General features: G+C 33.5%; 1 protein-coding gene across 6 annotated transcripts; it reads right to left on the bottom strand.

Moving 5' to 3' along the window:
• Window positions 1-2,086: 2,086 nt before the first annotated feature.
• On the bottom strand, window positions 2,087-12,201 carry LOC105162061 (uncharacterized). 6 transcript variants are annotated; one of them, XM_011079967.3, is made up of 10 exons: window positions 11,733-12,201; window positions 10,693-10,759; window positions 10,290-10,446; window positions 9,889-10,153; window positions 9,581-9,685; window positions 9,332-9,460; window positions 7,425-7,474; window positions 7,228-7,325; window positions 6,809-7,093; window positions 2,087-2,879 (listed from the first exon to the last, which is right to left on the bottom strand). In XM_011079967.3, exons 3-10 carry the CDS (start codon window positions 10,405-10,407, stop codon window positions 2,385-2,387), a joined length of 1,545 nt encoding a protein of 514 aa, XP_011078269.2. In that variant the 5' UTR covers window positions 10,408-10,446; window positions 10,693-10,759; window positions 11,733-12,201; the 3' UTR covers window positions 2,087-2,384. The 6 variants fall into 6 exon arrangements, with proteins under 6 accessions (XP_011078269.2, XP_088736787.1, XP_011078267.2 ...); XM_088880661.1 differs by having other exon boundaries at window positions 11,799-12,201; XM_011079965.3 differs by lacking the exon at window positions 11,733-12,201 and adding an exon at window positions 11,381-11,715.
• Between the last annotated feature and the right edge of the window lie 400 nt (window positions 12,202-12,601).

Below are 12,601 nucleotides of genomic sequence, written 5' to 3'. Positions count from 1 at the left end.
AATCTTACTCTATATGTATATTATATATATATATATATATATTATCTTTATTCTTTAATAAGTATGAAAATATAGATGGAACTATTAAATGAGGAGCAAAATTAAAAATTTATGTAGTTTTTTTTGCTTACGTCAATATATACTTTCAGTCCAAACCCTAATGAGGAGGTCAAGTATAAACGGAGAATTTTCTGAGAGAGTTTAAGTGTAATTTTTGGGGAAAGTGTAATTCTCTTTTTCAAAGAGAATCTAAATATAACTAACCTTAAAAATATTATAAAATCATATATTCATAAAATGATATCAAATTATTGTAGCATATGCTGTTTAACATTTTTTATAATTAATATTTAAAGTTATATATTTTTATTGAAAAAGAAAAAAACAAAGTTGAGCAGAGAGCTCGAGCATGAGCTCGGTGTCTGGTTGGTCGGACTCAAGCCCATTTGTAGCAAGCTCGTCAAGCTTGAGCTTGAAATTTTAGTCAAACTCGACTCGTGTGTACCTCTTAATCACGCCCCAAGTTCGAGGCGAACCAACCTTCACTATAAAAAATGGCCTATTAGTGACAGATTTTATGACGAAATTAGAGATGACCAGTCGTTCCTTTTTAAATTTTGGACGACATTACAAACAATTTTGTAACATAATAAAAGCTATATAAAAAGCCGAGTTGAAAATTATTTTTGGATGGAATTAAGACGGAGGATGACATCCATATGAATATTTGGAAGCTAACATGAGTCAGAAACTCCGTTCAGTGAAAGAAAAAATAAACTCTCGATTTCAGATGGATGTACGTATGATGTTGGGATGGTCTGTTTTAGTCCTACTATTACAATTTGGGATGACATTTAAGCCGCCTTTTAGACGAATTGACTTTTATTCTTTTTGGGACGATTTGAGTCCAGAATTCGTCCCGAAGACAATTTTTAAATTTTTCAAACAATTTTGTGATCGAAAATCCATCCGAAAAATTTTGATCCATTGTGAGCACTTGGAACAGATGATGTCGCAAATGTCATCCCTAAATTTTAATATATTTTTATTTGTTTTTTATTTTAAATATTTCTTTTAATATTCTACTAAGTTTAACACTAATTTACGATCAAAATAAATTATATATAATTAATTAAAACTAAGTTGGATACATTGTATTACTTACAATCATAAGAAATAAAAGATCCTGAGATTCCCAATCTAATGACTGGGGCCGATGGTAGTCGGAGGGCTCATGGTCTGTAGCATTCTTAGTTGGCTACTGCATCGAATCCTGTGTTTGGAATCAGAGGCCAAGGGTGGGCGTGCGCATGGCGGGGAACATTAGCGGGATGCCAATCTGTTGAAGATCACGCCAACACAAGTTTGGTTTCATCAAGTTGTGTTGGAACGTAGAGTTTGGTGGTAGGGCGGTAGTGGATGTCGATGGTCTGAGGTATGTGGTGGCCGGCGGCATCTGACAAGTATGCCTTAAACCCCATGCAGGACTCATCCTCGCTTCCTCCCACTAGCCGCCTAGACCCAAACCAACATGCATTGGATTTGTAGCAAATTTTTCTAGTTTGTTTATTTTTTTTGAGAATTTTTCTTTGAAATTTTGGTATTTATATAATCATTTAACATACTCAATTTTAGATTTTTAAATTTTTGATCAATTAATTTTTCTAATTCTCCTAATAATGGCTTGAAATTTAAACCCACAATATCTGGAGATGGTTGAATTGATGATCTAGCTATGGTTTCTTTATTTGTCCCATCAATTGGTGTTTTATTTGAATTGGCTTCTTGTTGCCAATCAACAACTTTACTAATTTTATTATAATTTTATAAAGTGCTCTCCTATAATATTTAAATATAGATTTGTATAATCTAATTTTTTCAATAATTCATGTATTTGAGCCATTAAAGTATCATATTCAATTAATTTTGAAAATGCTTTAAGATTAATTTCTATTTGGTTTAGGTTCATTTTAAAGGGTTGTTAAGGGAGGGCACAAACACTACTGAGTAGCCAATGCACATTAGTCATAAGTAAGTTCTCCCAAGGGAAAGTCTTGATACCGTGCCCACATGGCGCCCAAGATCATAACCAGTAACCTAAGGATAACAGATTTCCATCACCTAATAATAGTTTGGACACAAGTCTTGATACATGGCAACGAAGATCATAACCAGTAACCTAAGGACAAGAGATTTCCATCACCTAACAATAGTTTGGACGACGACGGTCTCATTTTCACTTTGAGATTCAATGACATTGACTTTTAACACAAAAATAATACTACGGTTGCATATTCCCGAGCATGAAGCAACATACTCATACTGCAGTTCCTTTCGCAATTTGCACGACAGCAACATCGTTACCAAAAACCATCCACACTTCTTCATGCCAATTTCGACCTTTTTTCTCCAAGTTCGACGAGCATGGTCAACAAGGCTTCACACATTTCACAGGCATCAGGCTCAGTGGGATCTTTCTTCCAAGAAGAGTATACCATCCAGGAATGGTCGAGTTTCTTGTCAGGCTTGACGACAACGGAACCTGGAACTTCAGCATCGCGACATGTCACAAGGCCATCGCTCTTCTCACCATACCGTAGTTGCAGGTGGAGTGCAGAGAGAGCCATGGCAGCAGAAACAGGAAATATAACAGGCACCTTTCGCGCTGCGAGGACAGCATCTTCCGCTTCCTCACTGAAAAATGGAGGAAGCCAGGGAAGTTCTGCGTGTGCGATGTGCGACATTGTTGCAATGACACCTGGGGCCACACTTGCTTCAGAATGGAAGGAGATGAGTGGAATATTATCAGGAAGTTTGTGGTTGCGGATGAACTCCTTCCGTTTCTCGTAGGTAAGGTCCTCCAGCGCCCTTATATCACCCTTCACAAGAGAATTACTGTTATTCACTCAGTAGATAACTTGATTGCAAGAATATTACAAAGCACTTCTGCCAAATCAGAGTTGAAGCGACAATCCCTTCAAATATATTATTCACAAATCATCTACAGTAATTTTTATTTCCTTAAAAAACAGTATTAAACACATTTTTAATCTACTCTGAATAATTTTCAACCATTATCAAATTATTTGGCATCTACAATAACTTTTTGTCCCCTTTGATAACAATACCAAACATATGATGCATTTTCAACAATTTTTTAAATCTCCAAAAATAAATGATGATACACACTTTAAAATTTCCAAAACCCAAATTCATTTTCTCAAACCTTTCAAAACCTATGTAAAACAACTCCAAACAAAGTGAATATAAAATGTGAGATAGAAAACCATCACTTAAACCAAATGTAAAGCAAATATATATATATATATGTATATGTATATGTATATATATTTACTGAACAAATATCGGGAGCCATCTTTTCAAGAGAACCGAGAAGCAGATCCAGTTGCAAGGTTATTTCTGAGATTTGAAAACTCTCAACAGTTTCTCAGCATCACTAAAGCATTTCTCATGCATCGCAAGGATGCAAACATGTCTATCTTCAAAGGTTAAGGAGAAAATTAAGATCTCAGTGCTCTCCAATTAGAGAGTAGTCCACCAGCGGATGAATAAGGCATAACTAGATCACATCACCCTCCACTTACAGATGGAGCTTTGATACTCCAATCTCACTTATCAGTTTAACGGCAAGAGCCTGCTTTGGTATGCTAATCTTCTCAATCACAACACAAACTGAACATTTATAAATCACACCAAAAATCAACAAAAATACCTCATTCATTGTTACCATTTTATGGAAAAATTCTCCTGGGAACTAAAATAAGAGAAAATCTAGCTTTAAGGAAATAGGAACCTCTAAAAATATAAAGAGTAAAATAACTTTTAAAGATTGAATCCTATAGTTATTATCATTAAATGACATTTGTATAGGAAAAAAACAAGATGATTTACATATTTGCAGAAAGATGACTTCTAAATGTATGACTTAATGCAAAGTGAAAAAAGAAGTGATAATTCACTGCAAATAGTTTGGCTGACTGAATGTGAAAATTTTAAATTATAAAAGAAAACCCAATAAAAAATTCTATGTATTAAAGAAATTATAGAATAATAGAATTTATAAGAAAATCAGTTCTATATAAAATTACATTGATGTCCATGCAATTGTACAATTAAGTCTACAAAAGTTTGAATATTACAATTGCCCCTCTTCAAAGTCCTTTTATTTTATAACTAGAGCCCTACAATGTATTTCTTCTCGTAAAATAATTAAAAATTTTAAATATTTAAAGAACTTTTGACCATGGACAAAGCTAAATTTCCGAATTCAAATTTGAGTTCATAATACCATACTTATATTTAAATATCAATTTATGCCATTATCTTTTCTCTTTCTAAATTTTCACTCACCTACATTATGTTTTTATTGTCAAAAGCAAGAAAGTTCAGTTAACTTCCAAAGTGGATTTTTTAAACAAAACTAATTGATTGTTTCACATAATTATCATAACCACGTAACAAATTCATTAATTTTTCAAAAAACAAGACAAAATGATGTCAAACTTAAAAAGCGATACATACAATTGGATTACTAAAAATTAAAAAAGAGGATTTAAGTAATTCAGAATATACTTATTAATTTATGGGATATGGTTTTAAAACTTTATCACAAGTTAAAAAAATTAAATTTTTAGTATAAATTAGATAAAGGGTAAATTACATTTTGCCATCCGAACTATACGCGTTTTTACACTCTGCCATAGAATTTATTTTTTGTGTCAACTTATCATCACAACTTTGTAAAATTTGCACTTTGCATACATGATCCTTTTTTTTTTTTGTTGATTTTTCTGTCAGAAAAACATCACATATTGTATATATGTGAAAAATATCACATCACATAATCCTTAAATATCACATATGCATTGCATGTGATGTTTTTCGATCAAAAACTTGGTTGAAAAATAGTTATAAATGACAAAGTACAAAATTTAGTAAAGTTAAGATGGTAAATTGACACAAAGAAAAAGTTTAGATGTCAAAGTGTAAAAACGGTCAAAGTTCGAGTGACAAAATGTAAATAAGCCTTAGATAAATTTCAAAAGAAACTGTATGAATAGAGTCAAATTTTAGAGACACTTTTATAAGTGTAGACTAGCAATTAGATTGAAATTTATTATTTTATTAAAATAATGATATTGGATGGTATCATAAAATGTTAAAATTATATGTCGGATGATAATAAATATTAGTGAAGGTATATGTGATTTAAAAATTTTAAGGGGGTGTATTTGCATTTAAATCAAACTTTACAGAAGGGATTAATTTCAATCACTTAACTTAGTCAACCAAAGGTGAAATTGGATTTTCATTCAATTTTTATGTTGATGTTAGCGAACGTCGGTGATACTGTTAAAGGTTGGGTCTATTTGGTAGATAACAAAAAATGATAAAAGTACTAGATCTAATTCCTAAAACTCAAGAGAATTTACGTATAACTAGACCAAATCTTAAGGGAAGGTGTATTAGCCCTAAAAATAAGCACAACATGCAAATAATTCAAACTAATCAAATAATTCGATGCATTCTTTGCACTAAAATCTTTAGCTAATTTAATTTTTATGAGATATAAATCATATACATTAATTAACAAATTCATTACTGCAATGCAATGTTGTATTCAGATGAATGATTATCAAAATGAAGACTCTGATCTATAAGAAAGACCTAAGGAGTTTATATCATAATATTCAGATAACAACTATTTTTCCTCAACAGTACTCGATAAATTAGAAAAGGTGGTATCCAATTGTACAAAGGAAACCATCACTGAACCAACATCATAACTAAATATTACAATTTTATGCAAGAAAAACTAAAAAATGTCCAAATTTGGAAAGTTTTCCATTTCCTCGTCTCCCTTATGGGATTCATATAAATAACAAAATCCCATTTAATTAAATTTGGGAATACGGATTGCAGATTTTAGATATGCCTTTTTAAAATGTGAAATGCATGTTTTAGAAGTAGAACCTGAATTTCGGATGCATCAAACAAGTACGAAGATAGTGTCTATTTTATATTCAAACTTCATATAACATTTTATATTTGCGCCTCTAATATACAAGAAGCTGCAGCAAAAATTACTGAAGCTTACTTTAAGATCGACACACTTATCAAATTTCAGGACTGACCACAATTTTTATAATCTGGTAATTTTCATGCATTCTTCATTTTTCTTTTTCTTTTTGTCGTAGATTGATAAGAATATGGACCAGGAGAACAAGATTTCAGTTTCTGAAATAAAAAATGAATTTATAGAGATGAGTGGATTTGGAGCAGTGTAGATTCCTATAACTTTTCATTTAATAAATTTTTAAGTTATGACATTTTTTCTCCCTCAAATATGTAAAAAGTTACCAGGCCTTCTATAATTGTCAGAATTTCTACTTCCTCAAGGTTAGTTTTTCCAGTTACTAATAATCTCATGAGATCATTTTCAAGGCTTTTAAGAAAAAAATACGATTACTTTAACTTGGGTTTCTTAGGTCAGCAAACATAATTTGGAATGTGATAATTACTTACTGAAAATACATTTGGTAATCTTGTTTCTATATAAAAAATGATCTAACTTCTTCTGCTCTGAGAGTATTTTGAGTTGTTGGTACTGTCACATAGCAAATTCAAGGACTACCATTCAACTACACCATTAATAAGTTAGTGAATCCCCACATATATACGCCTTGCCTATGTAACAGGCAAGGCAAGATCCTACAGTGGTCCCCAGATGACATTGCATAATTTACTCCAACACATCAATGATAATTTGAGCAACACAGAATGTTACCTTGATCAGTTTGCATATCAAAAACTCCATAATTCTCCGGGTTTCCTTGTCAGCGACCTGGCCTTCACGAAGAATATCAGATGCTATAGGTGTGCCACCATAAGGACTCTGCACTAGTGCCAATCCTGCAACTTTATCTCTCAACTCCTGTGAATAAATTGACAAAGCAGCAGCAGCATCAACTCCACCCTTGCTGTGACCTAGCAACATCACACGCTTGCCAGACCCCCAGTATAGCTCCTCTATATATTGCTTTAGTTCCCAAGCATTGTGTTCAACTGATGCCTTCAGAAGGTATCAAAAGAATTACAAGAAATTTATCATTTACTTCGTGAAAAAGTGAGGGTAGAAGCTAATAACATCAACAATTGGGGAGAGTTCAGTTCACAGATTAAGATAAATAAAGAAGTTTAAAGTACCTCACTGTGAATTTTAGCAATATGGCAGGCTAGACCCATCTTTGAGAAAAACCTCTTGGTGCTCACGAAGTACAAGGGGCCATGGTTGCTAAAAAGTCCTAATCAATTGGATTAGGAGGATAATGCATCAGAAGACAACATCTAAAGTCATGACATTTAAGTAAACTGGGAATGCAAGACAATGGAGCTTGTTAAACCTGGAATCAGCAGGTAAACAAATGAATCAGGGAGTTTGTGCAGCCCATTCCTGAAAGAAACACATAGAACTACATGAGTTCTGATTATGGTTATGCATACTTGAGAATGACAATCACAAAAAAATTTCATAAACCAAGTATAGATTGGAAAAACAAAATAGGATTCTATGCACAGAAAGAGACCTAAGTTTTTTAATTGTTTTTCCTAATTATTTCTACAGATTTTGGTAAAAGATACTGATGGTATAAATATATAAATTATTTCTACAAATCTGCTCTGTGCTTCCAAAAGGCACGCGTCGCACAGCCGTGGGCCATGGCTCCAAAGCACCTTTGTGCAATGGGACACCATGTGCCTTTAATAACTATGGACAACCTAAAGCATCTCATTGAGTTTTACAACAAATCATGTCGTTTCCTGTTATCTTTAAAGATTGTCTTTTCCAGACCTCTGTGACTCCATTCTTTCCATCCATTCTTCAAAGAATAAAATCAGAATCTCTGTCTACATTCTACCAGATTTAAAAACAGTTCAAGCTGAATTTTAGAGAGGAGTCCTCCCTAAGTCCATTTCTCCTGTTCATTCTTCTGAAAGGAATCTATGGCTGCAATCTACCATAGACTTGAAAGCTGCTTCACTTCAAATAGGAATGAACCTTATGGCCCATGTTTTTCTATCTAATGTATAAATTTTCAGTAATCATGTAGCATTATAATCCTCGCTTAACTTCTATGTGGAACACTGTACAAGGAAAACCTTCAAAATTGAATAAGAACCATTGACTGGTGAATTGATTAAGGCCTTATTTGGATAGACGGATCTCGATTTAATGAATGAATATGGATAAAGGATTATGAATCTGTATTCAAGAAATGTGAAATCCGTCATAATGCCACAAAAAATAGTTTAAAATAGACATTGATGGATTTGAAATCCTTTCTCATATTGAGTTATCCAAGCAAGATCAGACAATTTGATATTATGTATTTGAAATCCCTAAACTCTAAATTTATCAACCCAAAGACAATGTAAAAGCTTAGTTTCTAGGGAGGAGTCTAAGATTGCCTTTCACATGCACGCGACACTCTTTTGGTAAAACCCAACACATTACTTCTTTCTCATAATTGATGACATTTGAACCCGGAGCTTCTTCAGCTTGTCTTTGAAACCACTAAATGCTTAAACTTCTATTCAGTATATCTAATAAAAAATTTAAGTTAGAATCTTGAATTTGTTTCTAACTAGATATTCTGTTTCTCTTTTTCCTTCTCCCTATCTGTTGAGACCATAATGTTTCTTTCTATATCATGTACTGTTTTTCCTTTTTCTTTCTCCTGGTTTTGTGACCTAGATCTTCTATTTGTGGGACAAAGGTTCATTTCCTGCCATGTTGTACTTATACTCCAAAAAGTTTGGTAATGGTCATAGTTTCTGCGCTAATTTGGTTTTTGGTACAGATGTTCAACATTTTTTCATCAACAATGAATTTCGCATTTCAAAGTATGCGAAGCAGCAATCTGGCACCCAAAACCTTAGAAAATAAACTACTAGTACTGAAAAAATCTATACATGATCAACTCCTCAAGAAAGTTGGTTTATCATGACTACTATACTGATACAGTTTTTACTTTTAAGTGGCAAACCAATTGATAGGGCTCCAATGCCTCTGATCAGAAACACAATGCATCTGGGAGAAAAGCGAATAATTATAGCCAGGGAACTTGGCGGCATTTGAACAATTAACTTTCAGCACTAGCTTTATGAGTAATGTAGAAAAAGGAAAAAGGTTGTTTCGGTAATCAGCCTTTGGTGAAAATTCATTGAGATTTTAAGGGAACAGAATCAAATGTATTTGTGCATCATGATTAAATTGTTTTGAATTGCATAATCAATGGGCATCACTTACCTAATTTCTTGTAGCAGCTCCAGGAATCTAGCTGAACCATCCTCCACAGGGGCCATTCCAGGAGCACATTGTAACCACCCAATGTCATCAGAAGAACCATGCAAAGTTCTCAAAACTCGAGATACAACACTAAAAATTGCAGACGAAGGTTAAGAACACAGAAAAGTCAAATATTACTGAAGCAACTAAAAAATGCTTCTCTGCTTCTGTGAAAAGACAGTTCGAAAATAAAAGTATTATCTTTTCTACCTCTGTGTGCGAGCTTGAATACATCTCATATGATAACAAGAATATCTCCAAGTTGCCAATGCTGATCTCCAAGCAAATTCAAAACATAATATAGGGAGCACCAACCTACAAACCGTAGCGACCAACTGCAGTTCAATCGACTATTAATGATATAAACAAACAGGAAAACATAAAAGAATTACAATATGGGTAGATTCAGTATTAATTTTATCTCAGATATTGGTTCTGATTTCTGAAATTAAAGAATAGTCATAGTATTCATGCAGTGGCTTGAAACTTGAAAGAAAGCATTAGAGCAATAAGCTTACCCTTTAAAAATGAAGCGGACACCCCTACAGTAATTTCTATTTACAATTTCTAGTCGCGAATACAGGAACGACTGATCCTCAACATCTGAAGCTCCTTGTTCGTGAAAGCTAAAGGTTGTATCAGAGTTACAACATCTTGAAGAAGATGCATCCTCCATAGAAGAAAGTTTGTTATCATTGCAGGTTGGAGATGTTAAATGCTGACCACAAGAATTGATCTCTGATTCTTCTAACCATCTACTAACATCCCTTATCACAAGATCTTCTGCAACAACACAGCGTGCAAACAAAAAAGCACAAGGTATGAGCGAGAAATTAGACAAAACTATATGCAGTGTGCTGGAAAGGATATTGAGTGACATGTTACAGCATTTAGGCAGAGAGTGTAAAGAAAAACTCACCAAAAAATTCAATAACTCGACGAGTTATATAGGAAGCTAAGGTTAATAGACGAGAAAAGACATCTTCCATCTCCGAACAGGAAGAACAACAAATTGCAGAAAGATTATTTTCTGTCATGGCACGCAAAAAATGCTGACAAGTAGGCCTATATATATCCTGGATACAAAGTTTGAAATTAGACTGTGCTTAAGTTCATGATAGTAGCATACAAAAAGTGAAACAAGAACCACAAAAGAATACAAAGAGAGAAATGTACTTGAGATTATTGCTCTAACAAAAACTCAATTTGAAGCTTCCAGAATGGAAGGCAAGTAAATATATTGGAGATTAGGCTAAAAAGATATATCTGAAGACCCTATCTTGGAAAGAGGAAGCTGAAGTTTCCTATGATCTGGTACTTACCTATTGATGGGTGACGTATTGCTTCCAACTCCGGTAAACAACAATGTCCCATTTGCTCATTTACAACCTTCAGGCAATGAAATAAACATATAAATATGCCAACAAAAAAAAAAAGAGAGAACTACTAATTGAATGATTGAAGGTGATATATGCCAGTTCTCAGAGGACCATGGCTCAAAAAGTCTTCATTGTAAACAATTAACTGTAGAGCTTACTGAAAGAAGTAAACAATTAACTGTAGAGCTAATGGAAGGACGTAAACAATTAAATTTAAGTTTGTGAGAAGAATTGAACAAGTGCAACACTAAAATAGGCCTGAATCACTCAAGATTCACAGTAGAGCATGACATCTGATTGTAGTCCTAAAATTCAAACAGATTCATGCCAATGAAATCCAGCGGAGCATATGCTTCTAAACCAATAAACACAGGCAGACAACTTAAGCAAAGGAGAAGGGACTCAAGATTTTGGTTACCCACAAACATATGCAGATGAAGTAACATATGGGGACATAGGATCCTTGGATAGAAGGGCGTAGGTTTCTTGATTATATAAAAGAAATCGGATTTACAATTAGCAAGATCCAGCTATCTGATTATTTTCAAGTCCCACATTTCATCAAACAACAAAGATCAAGGCAACAAAAAAGTAATGAGACTAAGATTGACAAAATGGTAGAAATCAGTACCAGAGAAAGCAAGCCAAATCATATCAGAATGATGCAAAGACCACAAACCAATTCGCAGTTACAGTCTGGGAGAGAGTGGTTACTCAAAACTCTTGAGAAATGCAGTCAAATTGGATGGTTTTTGCCCCAAATCAGCAAGGCCCAGAATTGGCTGCCTGTTTACTAAAGCATATATAGAAAGAGAGAGACACACACACCACCACACATAAAAAAGAATAAAGAAAGCGGTAAGGCAATCTGGATGTCTCATTTCCAATAAAGAATGTAACTTTGCCCAAGAAATCCTAAAAATTACACCAAAAACATTCAGAATAAATGTGGGCTAGCACATTATTTACTTCAAAATACCCACCCAATTTAAGAAGTGGTTCAGTGAAAGAGGTAATTGAGAAAAGAAACACTGATCTTTTCCCAATACCTGTTACAATGGCCCACCACTCCTGAATTTAGAATTCAAACACGAAGGCAAATGGGCTCTTCCCAAATTCCGTGCTTTCAAAAAGCCCTCCAAAAGTTGAATCAATTGGCTTGCAAAAAAGCGCCAGAAATAGTGTAAGACAAGCAAAGGTGCGCAGTAACTGTAAAAAAGTGAAAGAGCACAGAATATAAGCCCCGAAAGCAGTGATTGTGTAAGGTAATTTCCAGACAACAGTTGGAAGTAAAGCACACGCGTCTGCACGCTGATGAGTGTTTGGGAAGTCAGCACACCAGCAGCAGAGGGTTGTAGATATGGACCCCAGATACATGGAATCAATTAGATTGCTTTGTTTGGAGGGAAGGCATCGTGGCCTCTTCAGGGTTCTTAGCCTCTTTCAGTCCATATTGATTCCTTGCACATTCATAGAAACGGTAATAACATAATTATATTAATATTTTAATAAATTAATTAATTAATATATCAATTTTATTAATATATTAATATAATAAATAATATTAAAATAAATTATAATAAATTCACATAAAGCGAGATAAATAAGATTGATTTAAATTGATTTTAAAATAAATTTGATGATTTATGTTGCGTTTTAATTTTTTACTGAATTATGATTCAAGAAATCTAAATTCAATAAGTTAAAGAAACAATCTTCTTTTTAAAGATAATATTTTAGTATATTATTTTACATCTCTAATTTTATCAAGTAGAATAATAAAATATAACTTAGAAGATATGTATGACGAATAAGCATAAACAATTATGCCGGACTTTAGGATAGGTGCCCT

Source organism: Sesamum indicum, linkage group LG5, assembly GCF_026168435.1.
Source record: "Sesamum indicum cultivar Baizhima isolate 11 linkage group LG5, ASM2616843v1, whole genome shotgun sequence".
NCBI lineage: Eukaryota > Viridiplantae > Streptophyta > Magnoliopsida > Lamiales > Pedaliaceae > Sesamum > Sesamum indicum.
The sequence above is the reverse complement of the archived record's forward strand: the minus strand, read 5'-3'. Positions and strand labels throughout refer to the sequence as shown.

Excerpts from the sequence above, each read along its gene's own strand:
- LOC105162061 (XM_011079967.3), bottom strand. The coding sequence starts at position 10,407 with ATGACAGAAAATAATCTTTCTGCAATTTGTTGTTCTTCCTGTTCGGAG. Across the intron at positions 9,461-9,580 it reads ATTCAAGCTCGCACACAGAG|TGTTGTATCTCGAGTTTTGA; the intron begins GTAGAAAAGATA and ends TGCAATTTTTAG. Across the intron at positions 2,880-6,808 it reads TGATATGCAAACTGATCAAG|GGTGATATAAGGGCGCTGGA; the intron begins GTAACATTCTGT and ends TCTCTTGTGAAG.